Source organism: Stegodyphus dumicola, chromosome 1, assembly GCF_044657685.1.
Source record: "Stegodyphus dumicola isolate Sdum_Otavi_A_Nest chromosome 1, ASM4465768v1".
In the NCBI taxonomy this organism is placed as follows: Eukaryota; Metazoa; Arthropoda; class Arachnida; order Araneae; family Eresidae; genus Stegodyphus; species Stegodyphus dumicola.
Window position 1 is genome coordinate 163944077 of NC_140768.1, and position 21227 is coordinate 163965303.

General features: G+C 32.1%; 1 protein-coding gene across 1 annotated transcript; it reads right to left on the reverse strand.

Annotated features, from left to right (window-relative positions):
• Nucleotides 1-829: 829 nt before the first annotated feature.
• Nucleotides 830-1495, reverse strand: LOC146999381 (protein FAM200C-like). The gene has a single exon (XM_085822884.1). It carries the CDS (start codon nt 1493-1495, stop codon nt 830-832), a length of 666 nt encoding a protein of 221 aa, XP_085679010.1.
• Between the last annotated feature and the right edge of the window lie 19732 nt (nt 1496-21227).

The window sequence follows — 21227 nt, forward strand, 5'->3', positions numbered from 1 at the left end:
ATGTTCGACATTCAGTTTATTTCGATGTTTTGTTTTTATTGTGACAAGTGTGGAAAATCCCGCTTCGCAAAGATATACTGTAGCAAACGGAATAATGGCTGCCATAGCTCGTTTTACAAGCAATGGGTAGGCTTCTCTTAAAGAAGACCAAAACTCTCCAAGAGTTTTTGAATCGAAATCCATTTTTAACAAGGACTTTGTTTTCACATCAATTAGCTCATCTTTGACAAGGTTCATGTCATCGATACAGTCAATACCACAAAGAAAAGGATTACGAATCCACGACTCATCTTTTATATTTATTCCATCCGAATTAAAATATTTTTCAAATGAAACTTGAAGTACTTCCAGGTGTTTACAGATTTCATTTTTCAAGTTATTCAATAGCAAAATATCTTTCCGAGATCCATTTTCAAAAAGCACTTCGTCCAACATTTGAAAGTTTGCATATACCCCATTTTGAATTCTAATTTTCCAAAGTGACATTTTCAATAAAAATGCCTGTAGTTTCTCAGTGGCATCCATAATTGTTGTATCAGGCCCTTGAATTGAAAGACATATATCGTTCATGTGGTTAAAAATGTCTGCCAGGTAAGCCAATTTACATATAAAATCTTTTTTCTTGAAATATTCGAAGAGTTATCGTTTTCTTCTAAAAAAAAGTGATACTTCTGTCTTCAACATGAAAATTCGTTTCAAAACCTGCCCTCGTGACAGCCAACGCACTTCCGTGTGGTACAGAAGTACCTCATGTTCTGCGTTCATTTCTTGACACAGTGTTTTAAAAAAACGATGATTAATAGCTCTACTTCTAATAAAAATCACAGTTTTAATAACTATTGACTTTCCGGTCGAAGTCGTGTTTGGAAAAGAAAACATTTAAAATCGCTAAAACATCAACTGCTTTTGTAGTTTGCAAAAGAGGCTCACAAAATAAGAATTCTTTTTTGATAGTATAAGCAGACACGTAACGAACAAAAACAAGAAGTTGACTACAATTCGAGATGTCTGTAGTTTCATCCAGTTGCATACTAAAGGGAAATGGCGATGCTTTCAATTCATCGATGATCTGTTTCAAGATATTGCAAGAAATTTCAACTATTCTTGAATGTATCACATTCTTGGACAATGGAATAGCCTCAAGTTTTTTTCTCTGTTCCAGTCCACAAATTAATTCAACGATTTCCAGCGCACATGGCTTAAATAATGTCTCTCCAATAGTATGCGGTTTCTTACTTTTGGCAATACGATATGCAATACTGAAAGATGCCTCAACCAAAGGTTTTTGTGAAATACCAAATCCAAGTTTGGTTAATGTTCCAGATTCCGAAAACTGGGCTTTCTTCTTCGTAAAAAATTCTAGATCTTTAGATGCATTTTCAGGATGAAGACATTTGAGATGCTGTATCAATTTTGCCGGTTTCATACTGGCGTTTGCCAAAACATTTCCACACAGAAAGCATTTTGGCTTTTCAACACCGTCCGATTCCTTCATGCATCAGAGTCCGTATTTTACATAATTTTCACCATACTTCCTTTTTTTTGACATTTTGGGCTACAAAAAAAAAAAAAAAAGAAAAAAAATTAAATGAAACATTAAGAACAAACATTAAGACACACACAAAAAAAAAAAAACACTTGAATAAAAATACCTACCAAATACTTAATTACAACTTATGAAAAAGTAAAACAAATATTTTGGTTTAAAAATTTGCAAGAACTTTGCGGAACTGATTTTAACGTCACTTTATTTCCAATTGAAGTAAAATTCAAAGTCTACTTTGCGTTCCTAAAAATTTCAAATTTTATATGGTTTGCGAATGTTCTTTTCCTCGCATTGTGGAGGTCTCTATTGTTGGGAAATGGCAGACAGACGGCTTACAGTGGTTGCCCGTGACAAAAAAGTTTTTTTTTAAATATTGATGCAAACATTTTAAAAATTAGGAGCAGTCGGCGGACCCCCAAAATATAACCCATGGACCCCCAAGGGGTCCATGAACCACAGGTTAAGAAACACTGATTTAAACGAATATTAAGGAAGGTTTAACGTACTTCGAGAGAGACATCATTACTAAAAGATCTCTCGAAGCTATTACGATTGGCCGTATTTTACGTGGCTTTTGATACTCGCCGGTTAGCTTAAATTAAGGGACAACTACGTCAGATTTGTGTTAGCTTCGGTTAAGTCTCTTTTAATTAGTTCTGATTTAGTTCTTATTTCTTATTTTGAGTTCAAGCTCGAGTGGAGGCTTTGTTGTAAGCCCGAGAAATGGGCCAACTGTTCATCTTATTTTGAGTGAAATAAAGGGTAGGTAACCCTTCTTGAGTTTACGATTACTGTTAATTCTACAAACTACAAGGCATTTCTCCCGCTTTCTTGGCATGACTTCGTGGTGTGGTGTTCTGCACACTAGGCGCGTTCCGCGGTTCGATTCCCGACGAAGGCGTTATATATTTTTCATCTTGCCTGCTTGAAAAAAAATACCTAATAGCCCTACAAACTTAAAATGATATTAAAAGTTTCGAAGCGTAAGTTTTTAAAAAATTCTCTATGTTATGATGAGAAAGCAAACTCGTGTCTCCGTGTTATTAAATTTATAATCTGACCACTAATTGATCGAAGTAATGAAGTATTTCTTTTACAGATTTTAGTACGCAAAGCTATTGCATACGTGATTTTTATAGCACATCCTTAATATAACTGTATGCCTAACATGTACGATAATAGTGAAAAGTGTTCCGCTTGTCTCAGCAGTTCCCACCATGCACCTTCTTTCCATGTTCTGGTTCTTACTTCAATGTTCCTCGTTTCGTGGCCAATCCCCGGAGGACACAGTACTAAGCTCTTTATTTATATTTATTCATTTATTTTTTTAAATTCCATTGACGGGATCCAACAGGCTGAAAAGCACCTAACCCAGTGGGCCAGCTGTTCCGTCGATGGTGAAAAGAAAAAAAGCAGTTGACTAGTTGAAAACTCCTCGATTTTTAGTCTTAACAGGATGCCACGTATTTTTCAGCAAGCAGGGAAAAGGACAATGTATGAGATAAAATCAGTAAATCCTCTATAAAATTGTAGAGACAGACATTTTTTAAGCAGGAGACAGGAAAAATGAGCAATGCCTTGCCTGGGACTCGAGCCTCGGACCTCTCGAATAAGTGCCGAGTGCGCTTACCATTACACCACGAAGGCATGCTAAGAAGGCGCGAGAAATACCTTATAGATTCCCTCGTTTAAAGGGGACCTGATCTCCAAATCCTGTTGGTGTAGAATCATGACCCATTACCCTTTTAGTTCAGGCGCCATTGTAGAGACAGTATGTTGTTTCGAAGCAGGAGACATGAAAAATGAACAGTGTCATAGCTGGAACTTGAACCTCAGACCTTTCGAATACGCGCCGATTGCGCTGATCGAATACGCGCCGATTGCGCTGATCGAATACGCGCCGAGTGCGCTGATCACGATCATCGCGCTGATCGTGATCACCACGAAGGCGTGTTAAGAAGCCTTCGTGGTATCCTCATAAGATGAACTAAAAAGTATTTTAATGTTCACTCTTTTAAATAATAAAATTAAAAATGATAAATATACTCACCATTCATTTATTAAAGACGAAATAGTAAAATTATCAGAAATAGTAAAATACTGCTATTTTAGGAGGGAGGAAAGTGTGTTTCATGAGCAGGTTGTCCTGGGGGTGGGGGGTCATCATCCATCATCCTTTTAGTTCGGGCGCCACTATAGAGATCTTAGGATTTTTTGGAAGCAGGAGACTTGAAAAAAGAGCAATTGCCTTCGCCGGGAATCGAACGCCATCGACCTCTGAAATACCGGCTCAGTATACTGACCACTACACCACGAAGGCGGGAGAAATACCTTATAGCGTAAACAATATATAATTAATAACTGCAGGTTCACATTTCCCCCCCCCCATGCCAAGTGGCATTAAGAACAACTGCATTTTTCAGTAGCCAGTTTAATAATTATAAAAAAATTACGAAAAGCTGCAAAATTTCCCTGTCCTAATTATCCCATCAAGCTGATAATTATACATGAATCAATTAGTTAAATAAATTTATTATAGTTTATGGATATATATATTATAAGTATGGCACTGTCACTTAAATATATTTATTACAGATGCTGTGGTCTCGTAGCCATGGTTTACGATTCCGAAAGCGATTTAAAACGTGTTTAACACATCCAAATGGTATCCCCAGTGTTACAAAATACTGGAACTAGAACTTCTATCTGGAGAATAAAACAGGAAAATCAACAACCTTGTATTCGGCATAAATTTTGTAAAATCCCAATCGATTTCTAGAGCAAAAAGTCTTCTTCATCAGGAGCAAAAACGAGAAAGCGAATGTGGATCATTTTTATACCCTACAGGCGACCAGTGGAAGAGCCGATGGCGCCATCTGTCGGCAGAAATAGTAACTACAAATAAAGAATTAAGTTAGAATTTTAAAGGCATTAGGCAAGACTGGACTGGAATTAAAGTCATTGACTAAACAGGATAAATTTTTATGAATGTGAAAAGCTTCAAGAAAATTCAATTCCCTAATAGAACCAGAGTTCTGGATAGTTTTAGCAGAACCAAAATCAAAATTGTGATTGAATATCCCAATACGATTAGCTATTGAAGATTTGTTAATTTCGCTTTTTCGGAAGTAAGATTCATGTTCCTTAATGTGAAACTTTAATGCTCTTTTTGTTTGGCCAATATCTGGTCAAATTACGATAACAATACATGTGATGCGTGTTATCACAATATTACCTTGCCTCCATAACACCCCTGGGGTGTATACACTGATTTAGTATGTAGAGTCATTAGGTATTTTTGAAAGCAGGAGTGATGAAAAATGAGCAACGCGAGAATCGAAACACGGAACCTGTAGAATACGCGCCCAGCATGCAGACCACTACACCTCGAAGGCTCGCTAACAAGGCGGGAGAAATACCTTATAAGTATTTTACTATAGCAGTAGCACTCTGGGGGGAACATAACCTTGAGCCTGGTGGCTTCAGAACCCCAAAGGGAGATTGTTTCATACCTTTGGACACAGGGGAACTGGCGAAGACTATTAATTTGTGAGGTTATAACTCTGTACTCCGCCTGGCGGTTGGCCCAACAGAGGGGGGGGGGAAGGGACCTCTGGTGAGGAGAGAAATAAGAACTCTGTACTGGTGTGTGTTGCGCCGCAGGGAAGAGGGGAAAAGCCCTCTTAGTACTGGTGGGAACATTTAAACGACCAGTCAGATCTCCAGGCGTGCAAGTTCCGCCCGCCGCTGTGAAACCTGGGAACCGGGAGTGACAGCCAGGAGGTAGCAGTGTTACAGAGAAACTTTTAAAGTCTGTCACCCAGGATTGAGACCACGGGATTGTAGAGTGATTAGTGTACATTTATTCACTTGGAGAAATATGACTGGTGACCCACTCCCTCCTGATATGGTGGCCTTTTAGTTGGGACAATTCCGTGTAATGTTAAATAAGATAGACCACGAAAGACAAATATTATTATTATTATTATTATTATTACCTCCATAACAACGCCATCTCTATTCTGATTTTACGACAGGGAAAACGTTCTTTTGTTTTTCATTATTAACATATATGCTGCCGTAATGTAATAAAAGCATCCATTTGCATCTCCCTGCTATAAATTCCCCTTCTGGTAAGATATTTATCGAGAACAAAACGCAGTCTAATAAAATTTTCCCCCGAGTATACTTCTTGGAATGTTTCGGGATAATTACGTAATTTATATTTCTTCGAAATTGCATTAAAATATTCCTCGTGCTACGCCTGGTACTCATTTATCCATTAAGAAAACGAAGTGGTATGCAAATAAGAGTAGGTACGGGTTCTAGAATTCATCGCTACAGGCTGTCTGAGTGGGGCTTTTCCGGGGAAGGGGAAAAGCAGCGTAGATGCGCTGGGGGTGAACCTAAACTGCCCCCGAAAGGGCACTTGGGCTTCATTTCGGTCATCTAATGATCTTTGTTTTAGGGCAACAAAATGGGACATTAGCATCTTAAACGTCTCGGCTTCCGTTCCGGTTCATCACAGTTTGAAAAGGGAAAGTACAAGAAAGAACTATTACAGAGAAGGAGAAACTTTGATTTCCCCTTTTCCCTGAAACAAGGCATAAAAAATTCATTTTATCTTTAGTTCAGAAGTGCTGTATTTTACTTGTGCTGTAAGAATCAAAAACAAGCTCATTTAAAATGATTTATCTGTGTTCAGATAACTTTATTTGCGATTTAACTTTTAGAAATTAATAAAAGGTATTTAAAACAATTAATTAATCGCAATTATTAATGAGAATAAAAGATAATACTTATTAATTAATAGCGATAATTGTTATTAACAGTTTGTTGGTCGAAGACATGTTTCTAGTGACAAAAATGCTTGAAATATTCATACTGTGATATTAACCCATTTATGCACAGTGACTAAATTATGCGACGCTTGGAAATTACCGTATAGGAAATCTTGTAGTGCATATATCTTTTAAAAAAAGCAATTTTTCATGGGCCTGAGGATTGTTCTTACTGTTAGCAAAAGATGGAACCACTAGATGGACATTAAAGTTATTTTAGAACAAGTTATTTTTATAGGAAACATTCGAGCATCGACAAATGATGGGTAGCCACAGGAAGTAAGTATTCTTTGCAAACTTCTTATTCATAAAACTAAAAAACATTAAAATGATTTTCTTAAAATAGATCACGAAAAACATTTGCAAAGTTATTTTGCAAAATTAACTATATCATTTTTGTGTAATTACGTTTAATCTTTGGCGTCCTGTTTATGGGACACTGGGCATTTGTGAATGCATTAAGCCTAAAAGATTTTACTGTGTTATCAATAACCTAAACACGGTTTTATTCGAAATATGCACGTTTTATGCGATGAAACCTCAAAAATCTACTCTCTTATTATTGTTATTGTATACAAAATACTTAAATTCTGCAACATTTGCTAAAATATATTTGTGTGTACAGAAAATATATTCGTAAATTTGTAAAAAAATAAATTTTAAAATTTTTCTTGAAACGCATTTTTCAGATTACGCATATTATTGAAACGAAAATATGATTTATATTATTTTGTGCATGCAAAAAAATTCTAATTGTTATTTACTGGAAACATTCGATCAATTATTTCAGATACTACTTAAGGGGACAGTGGACGTTCAAATACTCTTTTTTTAAATTATTGTCATAGAGATGTGAAACTTTGCATGCATGTATATTTTACTATAGCTATATCAAACATCTTTGAAAAAAATTTTTGGCTCATTGCAATTTAATTTTTATAAATTTTGTTTTAATTTTTTAATTTTTTTCAAAATGCTCCATGCGACTTAATTTTTTTCTGTTTCTTGTTATTTTTGCTTTATTTTTATTGAAAATACAATTCAAACACAATTTAGTATCAATAAGTGAATTGCATAAAATGTTAGTTTTTAATTAATATTTCTTTCACATATACCTACATTTTGGACAAAATTTCCCACTTTTAATATACATTAATTGGAATTTTATCCCCTTAACGAATTTGCATTCAAAAATGCATACTAAGTTTGTTGTATGTATAAATAGAATCTAAGTTACAAATTACAATCATTCTGAACACAAACTAAAGCGCATGGAGCATTTTGAAAATGTAATAATCACGAAAATTTCTTATGAGAAAAATACATTTTAAGAATATTTTTACGCTTACCTTTAATATTTATTTCTCAGTATGTCCTAATATAAATTATTTTAACATTATTTTACGTATGCATAATTAATTTTTCTACTAATAAAATCTTAGAAATGTAGGAAATACTCAATATTATTTTAGAAATTTTCTCGAACACTTTCAGTAAATTAAACTAAATACTTTTTTTTAAACTAAGAATCACTTTAACAACTTCATGCACCATATGATTTCTCTTCCTTATTTACATTTTCATTTTTTTTAACTATTTTATACAGTTTTTTTGGCAATTCTTCTTTTCTTATATCCAGACGAAAACCTCTTTTTGCATTGTCTATACGATGTGTACCTTGCCTTTGCCCATTAGATATTGAATATGAATTTATATCTTCTTGTTCCATACCTAAAGTATTTAAACACTCAAAATTGAAGTTGCTAATTCCTGTAACAGCTATTTCGAGTCTATTTTCGATACAAATGTTTCTCTCGGGCAGTTCTTTCAAATGACACTATGTAAACTCTCTTTAGTGTTGTGTTTCTCCAGATATGCACTTTCCTAAAAGTTCATTTCTGGCTAGTCTTTGATACACTGGCAGTATTTCGGATAAAACATCTACTGTTAATTTGGTTTTTGTCATTGAATGAGATTTAGGTTTCTTATTTTTGGGAATGCTACTTGGGGGGGGGGGTGGAACAAAAAATGATGTGACACCTATTAGGCATTTATAATGTCTGGGTGAGTCATCCGTGGAACATCAGTGAAACAAACTTTCATAAAATGCGCTCTTCATTTCTTAAACATTTATGTCTTACTAATAGTAAAAAGTGTTAGTCTCGGAAATTAAAATAACGATTCTCAAATATTTGTTTACCTTTTTACTGACATTTAAATGTCCCAAAAAATGTAAACAAGCGTATTCAAATGCTTTTAACATCTTTAAAAATAATTTTACACACAAGCGGGTTTTTTGTAGACGATAGAGTTAAAACCTTAGAATATTATCATATGAAATTTTTATTTCCCAATTTTTGGTCGATTTTTGCTAAAACCATCGTCCACTGTCCCCTTAACCTTAAATGAAGCAAATATTCATTTACGGATAGCAATGGACAAGTACTTTACTTCTATAAATCTCATTGAGGAGTGGTCAAATTCTGGATTTGCGGTTGTAGTTACACCCATAGGAAATAGGATTGGAAACTATCAGTTTGAAACCGTTAAATATCTGAGAGAAAAAAGAAAGAGGTGCTATCTATTACAGGAAAGAATGTCATCTGGTATAATAATTGTACGTTCGAAAACTAGAATGCTGTTAGAAGAGTTTCAAACTGTACTGGAGAAAATCCATTAGGTTCAACCAAACGCTGGTCGACTTCTGAGAAATGATGATGGTAATTAGTATTACATACAACCTGTTTATGGGAGGTAACGATCGAATGCATGAAAATATTTCAAAGTATCGCATTGGATTCTGTGGAAAGAAATGGTGGTTTCCACTTGCCATGATGACTGATTTTAATACCATGTTTAATGCCGTGTTTTTTATTGATGTTAAAGTTTCGAATACAGGTGTATTCAATTCAAAATTCATGGCTCATTCATTGCATGTTTTGAAAGAAACAAGTCACAATGGATCAACAAGAATTTCGCGGCAGCATTTCACTGAATTAGCTCAAACAATTTGGAGTGCTTCCCAAACCTCGAAGAACAATCATCACATCAACAAAGATGAGTAAGCGTGTGACAATGAAATTTGATTCGATTAAATTGACCACACCGTTGTAAACACAACTACGTAAGTAAAACACAGCTGCAATGTGCTCAGTGTTCAGGTAAGACCACAAGAAAATGTGAAAAATATAACGTTGGACTGTATGATAAACGCTTTCAACAATTTTATGAAAACTAATTATTTTTAATTTGTTTTTTTACATTGTTTATAATATGTAAAATGTTTTTAAAATTTATTTATATTAACCTTTACTTATTATGAATGATTTGCAACACTAAAAGTTTCAAATACGAGTACAGGTGTATTTTGCTTACGCGCATGACCAGTGTCCCATAAACAGGCCATTAATTAACGCAGCAAATATGGCAATCCTGATCACTTTGACGTCTAAAGTGTATTTATATCTTCCATATTAAGCGATATAAGCTCATTAATAATGAATAAAATTGCCAAGAAAAACTTGGGCATAAACAGGTTAAAAAAACAGCTTTGTAAAAATTCGAAATCTAACTTTTACATACGCTTATCAGCTGATCATACTTATATACAGGAAAATTTTATAATTATTATAAAAAATAGCGTACAAAAATTTTGATTCTAAGTCTTAGAAATTGACCAAGGTAGAAGACGGACACTATAAAGTGTAAAATTATATTTAGGGTTCGTAAATACATTAAAGCGTGAAAGGTTTGCATTTCTACATATCTAAAACATCTGATGAGTACACCACATGACTTCCTTCTACGGAATACTAAATTTTACCTATTTAATTCCCTGCATTTCATTTAAATTTATTTCTTCGAATTTTATTAGAGATAGACCTATAATGTATTTCTCCCGCCTTCTTAGCATGCTTTCGTGTATAGTGGTCAGCAAACTCGACGCGCATTCGAGAGGTCCATGGTTCGAGTCCCCGCGAGGGCATTGCTCATTTTTCATCACTCCTGCTTCGAAATAACATAGTGTCTCCATAGACCTCGCATTCAATTAATTTACTCTTCACTTCGCGGTAAGGCAAAAATTCATAAAAACCTCAAAGTATCTTTCTTTAAAAATTGAAAAATACAGGAAAAAATAAAACACCCAATACAGTTAAAACAAATATAAAAAGAATTTTTATAATTAAAATTAGGATTTCTACGCAAAAACACAAACTGAAAGTGCACTTTACTTTTTGTTCCACTCCTCAAAAAAACATTGAAGGTGCAGAACTGACCTTATTTACTGTTCTTCTAAATTAAAATGTAAAGAAATAAGGCTACTACCGTAAACAAAAATTAGGCTTAACCGCACTTAACCCGAGTAGCGCAGTATTTTATATCCGTCATGAAAACCGGTATTTAAACAGCATTTATTAATTTAGTTTGTATAATTACATATTTTAGTCTGTATTTTCATAAACTTACATTCATTAAGATTATATTTGCATTATTAAAGAAAGTTAGAAAGCAAAATATCTTAAATTATAAGCTAATATATGCCAAGTAACAAAAGTTCTGATGACCGAATAAACCCGGCCATAACGCTCAGAGGGTACAACTTTTAATTTGTTCATAATTCTATAAATATTGCATGCAGATTAGTTAAAGGCGTATAAACTTTAACCGGTAGATAAGAACAACATAATTCAATCATTTTGAAAGCAAAAAGTGCACTATTTACCAACCTAGAAGACTAAAAATCTGAGCTCATTGAGCCGAGTAACAGAGTGGTACTCGTCAAGGATCACGACTATCGCGAATTGTACATAATTATCTACATTTATATGCTTTTGGTCCTGCCGGTTGCAACAAAGAAAGGATGTACACAACTACGTATTATAGCAGGCCTATATACAAAATATCTACGTTCTGAGGCTGCTCGTTTTTGAGTTATGCTAGATACATACGTACGTACAGACGTCATGAAAAAAAATCTCTTCTGAATCCATTTAAAATCATTTTTGCAACCCGCTTTGGGAAAAAGAGTCCTTTATTCCGTGCTTACGAACAGATGTCATGAAAAACATCATTAAATTACATTTGATAACGCTCAGAATGCGTATTTTCGTTGAAATATCATTCCCGAAAATTTTCCGGATTGCAGTAGTCACATTTCTTCGCACAAGGAAGTAAAAATAAAACATCAATTTAAGAAAATGTTTTTTATATTAATGACGAGCATTTCTATGCAAATTGTGGTGAAAAACATTGAAAAATACAAATATTTTCTTCTATGACCAATGGTTATTACGAAAATAAAAGCCGACTAACACTGTAAAAAAAAAAGTTCGCTCTTTACAGGCAAAAGTTTTGTAAAGATACAGAAATCAAAAAGTTACACAAGAATTTCCTGTAATGGTAACAGGTTGAAAGCAAACTGTGGCGGGTACAGCTGATTTGCCTGTAGCATTACAGATAATGTTTCAGAAGCCGCGCGGAAAAATCACGTGGCTGACTGGAAATTAGCCAATCAGGAGAAAAGTGTTTGAAAGGTAGTTGCAGAAAAAAACATGGCTGAATGCATGTTGGTTGTATAGCGCAGTAAGTAAGAAAATGTTTACAATTGCTATTTGAAATATTTTTTGTTCATTTCATGCAGATTATTCTCATGCACTTTGCACTGTTATATGTAGTGAGTAAGTATTTAAACTTTTAAGCTTTGCGATTAATTAATATCAGTGTTCGTAATGTCTAATGAGTTGAAAGAGTGCAAAATATTTATTCCAAATGAAGATCTAATAGTAATATTTTGTCATTGTGCATCCGATAAATTACGCCTTAAATTGCCCGTATTATTATTACTTACTAATTTTTCAAAATTTAATCACTGTTGTGGTATTTAATTGAAACGGTAATGTGGTTGTTGAAAACAAAATTAATCATGTTAGCGTTCGTTTGCAATCGTCTGACCAAGGAACGTTTGACATCTTTTTCCCGGCAGGCCTTGCGAGAAAAGTTTATGTAAACATTTAGAATTCTGAATGTAATGTATATATTTTTTGCTTACTAGGTTTAGTTTATTCTTTTTCTAGGATTACATAATTAATTATACTTGGTTTATAATTCAGTCTAATATGTTTATGTACGAGTGTGTTATGAAGTAAAATTACAAAAAGTTGAATAACGCGGTCGAGAATCTCTTTTATTTTTTAGTGTAATAATATTATTTTTTTCAATGGTATTAATTTCTTAGGAAAATTTTATAATTCCAAAATGAAGTAATTATATTGTTTAAAAATATGTCGCATCATACCTTTCGTAATGTTTTGTTTTACTAACTAGATGCAACTTAATTTTTCCATATATTTTAATATGCCAATATTAACAGGGACAACATGGAAATGACGTAAAATATTTTTCTAAAAATTCGTTAAACTAATTATAAAAGAAAACTAAAATTTTGTACATTATTTCCAAAAATATCATAATATTTTATGAATTACAAAATTTATTATATTGTATATATAACTACCATTGCATACTTATAAGCTTTTAAACATTTAATGTAGAATTTATGTTGATTTTATTTTGCCCAATTTTAATACAGTTTTGAAGCATGATAGTCTTGTTACTAGGATAACATGAATCTGCTAATACAAGTTTAATACATTTCTTGACAAATGTTTCTCTTATTCATGTAATATAATATATAAATCATAAAATAAGTTTTCTTAAAAATAAATTATGATTGTTTATTGGAATTTAAAACAATTCTGTATCTGTATGTTAGTATTAAAAATAAAATAAAATGAAAATAATTTTTTAATGAAACAATTGATTTTAGCATGGAAATGCAAGCTATTTTTTCTTACAAAGCCGTCGATGAATATATACTTCCTTTTAGGCTGATAGCCTTTGCATGCTTTGCCATATTCTATCATTCCAAATGATGCAAATTTTTACTTTCTTTGAAAGTTAATGCAGGAAATAAAATTCAGTGCATTTGTAAACTACATTAGTTCTCTTATAGCTTGGCATTTAATTGTCCAATGCAGTCCAAACTAATGCAGAATTCAGATATCGTTCAAATAAAAGAAAATTAATAAGGTCTGATTTTTAGACGTGTATATGAAGATTTATTTTTTAAATATTATTTTAAGTCAACTAAATTAATTTCAAATTTAAGTAAGTATTCATGCCTTTCAGTAGCATTATTTTTGGAAATCTTAAATTAAATAACTGAATGCAATATTTCTTGTTAATAAAAGAAAAACAATGTTATGAAAGACTAGCGAAGCGGATTTGCAAATTTTAATTACGAAAGGTCCCATGCTCTAAGTGGTCATTTTTAAAAATACTTAATTAAAAAAAAGTATTTAACGTAAAACTTCCAACTTCACACATGTAGAATATTAATTCTATATATTTTATCTCATTTTATTGATTAATTTCATAGCATTTCATGTGACACTAGTAGAAATTATTTATTAAATTTTATGCAATTTCTGATATGTGTTTTGATTTTGTTATTAATTACGTTAGGTTACATAAGATTTAAAATTATGTAAGGTACAAAAACCTTCTGCATCTATTAATATATGCTGAAGTGAATGAAATTATGCCAGTGAAATGTTTTAAAATCAAAAACAAATTTCTGTGGAAAATTAAAGTTATAAATTCTAAATGCAAACAAAGGAGTGAATTTGAAAGTTATCAAATAAGCCAAAGTGTTGGTAATTTTTGCAGTTTTGCAGAAGAATTTTTATACTGTGCAGAATGGGAATATGATGTTTGGTTTTGTTAGTATTTATTATTACAACTGAAGTATTGCAACATAAACACGTAATTTAGCTTAAAATTTATTTGAACTTAATTTTCTAATTTATTTTGATCATGTGTCATAAGTCTTTAAAAATGAACTTAATTCTCATCCTATTTATTAACACAAATTTTTTAAAGAAGAAAAAGTCACATTTGTTTTGCTTAGTTGCACACGAAAATTTAAAAAATATTTGCATAATTTTCCCCTTTTTAATGCATTTAGAAAATGAATATCCCAAGATTTTAAAATCGATTTATCGACATAATGATATATAGAGGTGAGTTATGTTTACTTGCAGACTTTTTGCTCCTTTTTACTAATATTATAGTATGAAAATCAAGGGGGGAAATTAAGTAATCAATTTAATTTTGAAGGATGTGATTACAGTGAGATCATAACCAATCAAAAATATTCATGAATGAACTACTGTTAACTATCACAGTATTATTATATAAAAGAAACCTACATTCCAATAAGAATGCTTAGTAACATTAACATTTCAGTATCTCATAATAATAATCTTCATTCCTACTTCCTTATACCTTGAATTTCATTCTTATTATTGCTCACTGCTATTCCCTAGACCTCAAAACATTTAATGCATCTGAAACTGCAATTTATGTCGTCTTCTACAGCATGCAAGTTATCACCACTCAGTTTGTACTACCACGAGCAATGATCTTCCGAATTACCGTATTGCGTTGCATATTCCACCCCACCCAGCTTTAGAACCAGAATCTGAAAATTAAAAAAAATATTTGCATAATTTTCCCCCTTTTAATGCATTTAGAAAATGAATATCCCAAGATTTTAAAATGGATTTATCGACATAATGATTGTTTTCGTCATACTAACAAAGGCAAACATTTGTACACTAAAGGCCCCGAAGAATCTTTCTCTTCTAACTGTTGAATATTATGTCAGCCTAATACAAAAAATGATCTATGATAGTGAAAGCAAATACCAACTGCCATTCACTGTGCAATTTTGCCATATCAGCTGCATATTCACCTTCTCTAATTATTTATGTATGATCTGAGGCCTAAGGAGTTGCAAGAACAACAATGAGAATGAGAGAAATTCAAATTATAAAGAAATGAGATAACTTATTAGATGTTGCAATTATGTGTATTCTTATTGAAATAGAGGTTTCTTTTAAAGAAATAATATTGTGATAGTAGTAGTTTATACATGATTACTTTTCATTTGTTATATTCCTACTGTGACTGTGTCCTTTAGAAATTAAATTATTCGTTTAATTTTTCCCTCTCAATTTTCGAAAGATAAAATTAGTAAAAATAAGTGGAAATATAGCATCAAGAGCATTAGATATCCCCATTTTCTTGAAGCTGTTCACTATTATTGTTTCATATAGGCCATGCACCCAAAATCCACTAGCAAATCAGTTAGTAAGATGAAAACGACCACTATGCAGACGAAAAATTTAGGGTAACTTGTTTTGAGAGCGCCTTAAGGAAGACAAACATTACCTAAATCATTAAAACAATTTCAGAATCCTGTTGCTAGAAGAAATCAAGGGGAAAATGTTGTCCGAGTCCCAGTGATTAATTTGGACCAATATGTAATATTGTTTTAGAAATTTAAGGTAATAAATATAATATTTTTTGAATGCTAAAGCATTTCGAGAAATTTATTCAAGTTCTGAATTCTGAATATAGTAAGTATACTGTATATTATACGTATTTAATAACTATAGTGGCTTCATTTATGAAAAGATTTGCATACTGACTGTTTTTGTACAGTGAACATTCTCTAAGCTAGCTATGCGTGATTCCTGAAGATTTTCATCTTCAATGATATTGGGCATCTTAGAGAAGTTATGTTTTCTAATTAGTTATTTTATGAGGAATGCTGGTTAAATTTAAAAAGTGATTGACTGAGGTAGCTTGTCGTAATGAGACGGTTCACTGTAATCCAATTTTTTAAAGTATTTAAGCTGTTCCTAATTACTTAAAATATTATAAAGAAATATGATTAAAAGTGTTATATAAGCACATGTTTAAAACATCTATTAAAATAATTTTTAAGAGCATTATTATGATTTTAAAAGAAATGTTTTTTCTTTATTTAGGAGACATGGTTTACAAAGAGGCGGAAAACCATTCATTTTTTCCAAGCAATTGAAACGAATTTTTATGAAATGTTATATTGTGTTATTTTTTAATTAATTCTTTTTTCAGGTTTTATGTAAAGTTTATGAATTATGCAATGAATTATTTTTACTTCTGTATTTTAATTAGCATATTATTTGCTTCATAATGTTTCACAATAAAATTATAAATTCAATAAACTTCTTAATTAACATGCTGTAATATATATAGAGAGAGAGAGCATAAAGTTTGTTTTCTGTTGTCACATGTATATTTCACCATTTTGTAGGCAAATCTCGAAATTTATAATAACTAGGATTACTTTTTAGTATCACTTTCTAAATGGTAAATATTAAGCTTAGGTTTATTACATATCATGTTTGTAAAAAATTATAGGTAAAATTAAAATGCATTAAATTTTAAGCTAAACTGAAGTATTAATTTTTGAAACAAATTTGTTAAAGGCATAATTGTATTAAGCATCAAGAATTTTAATGGAAGCAAGGCTTTAAAAATTAAGGTCAGTTGGTGAAATTTTATGCTTATTCAAAAAGCATGATATTAGGTTTTTAATGAAGACTTCTATCTGTTAATTCAAAGGAAATTATTTGAAGGTAAGGTAAAAACGTTATGCAGTTACCATCTATTATTTCAAACAATAGCAGACTGTTGACAAACACTGAGTACAGATAAGAATAAAAGATTAGTTGGACGTTGTAATTCAAGCTTATGAAAAAAATTTGTAGTAGCAAAATGAAGTTCATTGCTATGTTGAATTCTTTAATTTACTGAAAATGTCATTTTTTAGAAGGAAAGAATATAATATTTTTGAAACATGAAGAACAGCTGTTCTGAGTTCTTCATAGAAATATTTCACAAAATGTCTTTTATTGTAATAATATGATCATATCAACATGCAACACGTTTACTCATATAAGTTAAATCTAAAGAAACTTGTGACTATTTTAGCTAAAATTACTAAAAAGAATATTCTAGAACATATCTTAATAATTGACACTAAAAATGCAAATAAAGCATACTGTTTTTTTTTCAGCTATTTTACAGGACAAATATAAATTCCAGATGCCTTTCCATTATTTTATGTAAAGGATATACATGTAATTTAATGTAAGGAGTAGCATATCAATTTGAACTTAATTATCAAATTAAGCTCAAATCGATTATTAATCAAAATGATATATATACCTACAGATATCATTGTTTTACTCAAAACATATTGATTTCAATGTATTTTATTATAATAAGCATCATTTTAGACAAAAAATCTATTACTTTTATAGACATATCCTTTAGTATTTCATCTATGAAAAATATATTCTACACACATATAATTACTTAATGAGATATTAGAAGGAAATAATCTGAAACCTTTACAGATACAACCATTGAAATTTAATTTTAAATAACGTAATAACGTAATCCTCCAGCGAATATGGGCATCTGGAAACACTAATTAGTAATTTGTTTTATTACCTATTTCATATTTTGTGAGACCTTAAAGAATTTTCGATTAACAAACTCAAGGATTTTAAAGCAAGGAATGGCAACACAGTACCGGGAAAAAAAAAATTTCTCCTGCGCGCGAATCTGTGTATCGGAAATTTTAAAGATATGCTCATCTTAGAATTATTTTGCGATATTGATGTTGAATTGAATTTAATGGTCAAGTGCCAAGAGCATGATATTTTATAAATAAAGGTAACACACAACACGTGAAAAGAAGAAAAGAAACGGCCCTTTGGGAGTAATGTAAAATTTGAAAGCTTTCAAGTTTTTCTTCTTCTTCTTTCTTTTTTTTTTTTTTTTTTTTTTTTTTTTTTTACATTATTATTGTTAATCTATTCCTTTCCATTAACGTCTTCTGGGATTTAATCGTCCAAGCATTTCTTACTTCTGGTTTTCTGTTTTCACATTATTTTTTATTAATTCCCATTTATGGTTTTTCACTATTTTCTTTCCTATATTATTCGTTTTTACAGCTTATTATAAAGAAACCATATCCTCGAAAACTTTTATTTACACACTTATCACTTATATTATAATATATTTCTCCCGCCTTCTTAGCATGCCTTCGTAGTGTAAAGTTAGCACGTTGGGAGCGTATTTCAGAAGTCCGTGGTTCGATTCCCAGCGTAGGCGTTGCTCTTTTTTCATTAGTCCTGCTTTAAAAAAGTACTAAATGTGAGTCGCCCAGACGGAAAGTGGTTAGTGCCTTTAAGTGCCCTACCGAAGAGCCCTGGTTTCGAATCCTGGAGAAGGCATGGATGTAATTTGTCCGTCCCTTCATAGGAGGCAACGGTGGTTCATCTATTAGGGGCGTACATAATAAAGTGACCAGCATTTCCGTCCTTAGTAGTGGCAACGCCTACAAACGCCTAGAGCCCGCCATTAGAAAAATAAACTTCTCATATGGTATTACTGTATCAAAATCTAAACCTACTGCTTTTTCTCAAAAGACATTGCAGTGAGACTCTTAGTTCTACAGATACTTAAATCATGTATTCCACAGAACATTCCAGCAGTTGTATACGGAAATTCAAATGCCTGTATTCTGAACTGATATCTTGTAATTAGAGATGGACGATCTGCTCCGGAACCGATTCAAAGAACCGATTCTATTTACTGAACGAATGATCATCACTCCAGAGAAAACATAAAAGTAGTTTGTAAGGCACATTTTAATTTTGTAACAATTATTTTAATTCGGAAACCCCTTCCTATCAAGTCTTCTTTCCACTGACAACTCCCTACTAAAATGAGTTTTTAGAATGGCGTTGAATGCAAATAATTTAGAAGAAGTATTTAAAGAAGGTTCAGCCAACTTCGATAGAGAGTGCTAGGAGTCCTTAGTGGAGCGTTTTTGCCCCATGGAGTGTTCTCCCTCGCATTTGGGGCAGAACTGCACAGTTAGCAGGGCGGGATTTCACCACCTGTACGGTCTTGTCGCCTACTAATACCTGCACCTGTCGCCCACTTGATCTTGATCTTGTCTCCTACTAATACCCGTTTGGTTTTTCTCACTCTTCAGCGTTCAGATAGTTGTAGGAAAAATATTCTTTTATTTAAAGAAAAATCACATGATTAAAAAAAATAACTAATTTGTGCGGTTTATCTATTTATTTTTAACTAACAGTTTGTAGAGACATTAGGTTGTTTCGAAGCAAGAGAGATGAAAAATGTGCAATGCTCTCGCCGGTACTCGAACCACGAACCTCTCGAATACGCGTCGAGCATGCTGACCACTACACCACGAAGGCATGCTAAGAAGGCGGGAGAAATACCTTATAAGTTTATTTAAAGTTCGCACTTTCCAATTACTCTCTTTTCACCCACGCTTTCCTGTGAAAATGTAAATGAGGTAGGTAGCGTTTATTCAGATTAAGGTAGAAAAGTGTGCTGTTTAAGCAAGAGTTCAGAAGTTAGTTTTAAAGCGAGACTGCTTCTTCCAGGCCACATTGTGCCGTAATTATTAGAGACTTGAATTAGTGGTGTTGAGTGTTTCTAGCCATTCGGCTTTGTCTCGCCGATTTTCTAGAAACCAGTGCTTGGCTGCGCGTTAAATTATCCTGCGACCGTTAGGTTAATCTATTACAATTTGAATTCGTTCAAATATTACGTATTTTTGTTAAGCCAGAAGTACTTGGCTTCGTGTAAACCCAAGCTTTGTAATTGTTAAGTTCGTATTCGAATATAATACACCCTTCTTCTGAATTTTCTTTTTATTTCACAAGGCTAGAAGATACTTCTTCAATCAGTCTTTTTAAAGTCTATAGTGTATGTTCCATAAACTTTATAAATTATGTTTATATCTTGCTTTGATGTCTTACAAACTTAACGACAAAAATATCCAGTGTAAAGCCAAGAAGAAATCATAAATTAATTTCCTTGAAATGTAAATCATTGTAAATGTAAACAACTCAATACAAGTTTCTCAAGATTAAAACTAGTGTTAAGAAACTACCCTTACCGCACTCAAAAATTTAAAAAGGCAGATGTACACTGCGAAAAAAAATCCACAGTTCTGTTTGGTGCGAAATTTATGGAGAAATTTAAACATTTATCATGGCACATTTTTTTCAGTTTGAGCCAAAAATAACTAGCGAACTACTGAGCTTATAGCAACCTATTTTCCTTTCCATTTTTTCATTGCACATGACCGGAAACAAGACCATCGTTCATACTTTCAAATAATTTTAACGAAATGCGTAAACCACATTTAGTCTTATTGTCGCTTACAACAAATATGCCATATTTCAAAACGCGCCAATATGTAAATTTGCGTATGTCTTAGGAAATATTGAATTAAAAACTAATTTTTTGCAGGTGTGCTTAGAATACATCTACTTTAAGATGATGGTAAAAATGTTATAGGTTATATTTGAAAATTTCTTTTTGAAAAAATTATAAAAATTATTTAAAAATGCAAATTTTAAAATTAAATCCTAAAAAATGGATGCTTTTTATTTGGAATGAACCTAAATTTCGAAATGTGGTAGAACGAACCATGTAAGTTTAATAAAAAAAGGTATTAATAAATATATATCAAATTCAATTAACATGGGGGAGCTAAAATTTTGAGAGCTAATTTTTTCAAAACCTACTCGCGCGATTTTTACAAAACTTGGCAGTTTGGCATAATTTGAGTCGGAGAATGGAGATATATAATTTTTTTTTTTTAAATTGGCATTCCATTTCAGAAAAAGCCCGATTTTGTGACAAAAATACCTATATTAGAGCAATGCTATATTTAAATCTAATACATATCCTAAGTCGCGCTTTCAAGACATGAAAAACGCAAGTTGAATTTCATCAGTCAGCCCAATAGGACGGGAGATATAGAACTGTCCCATTTTTTTTAGCAGTGTACGTCTTAAGTACCGAAAGGTAACTTAAAATCTTTTAGA

Bases quoted from the DNA above. Each gene is read 5' to 3' on its own strand.
- LOC146999381 (XM_085822884.1), bottom strand. From the start codon at position 1,495: ATGAAGGAATCGGACGGTGTTGAAAAGCCAAAATGCTTTCTGTGTGGA.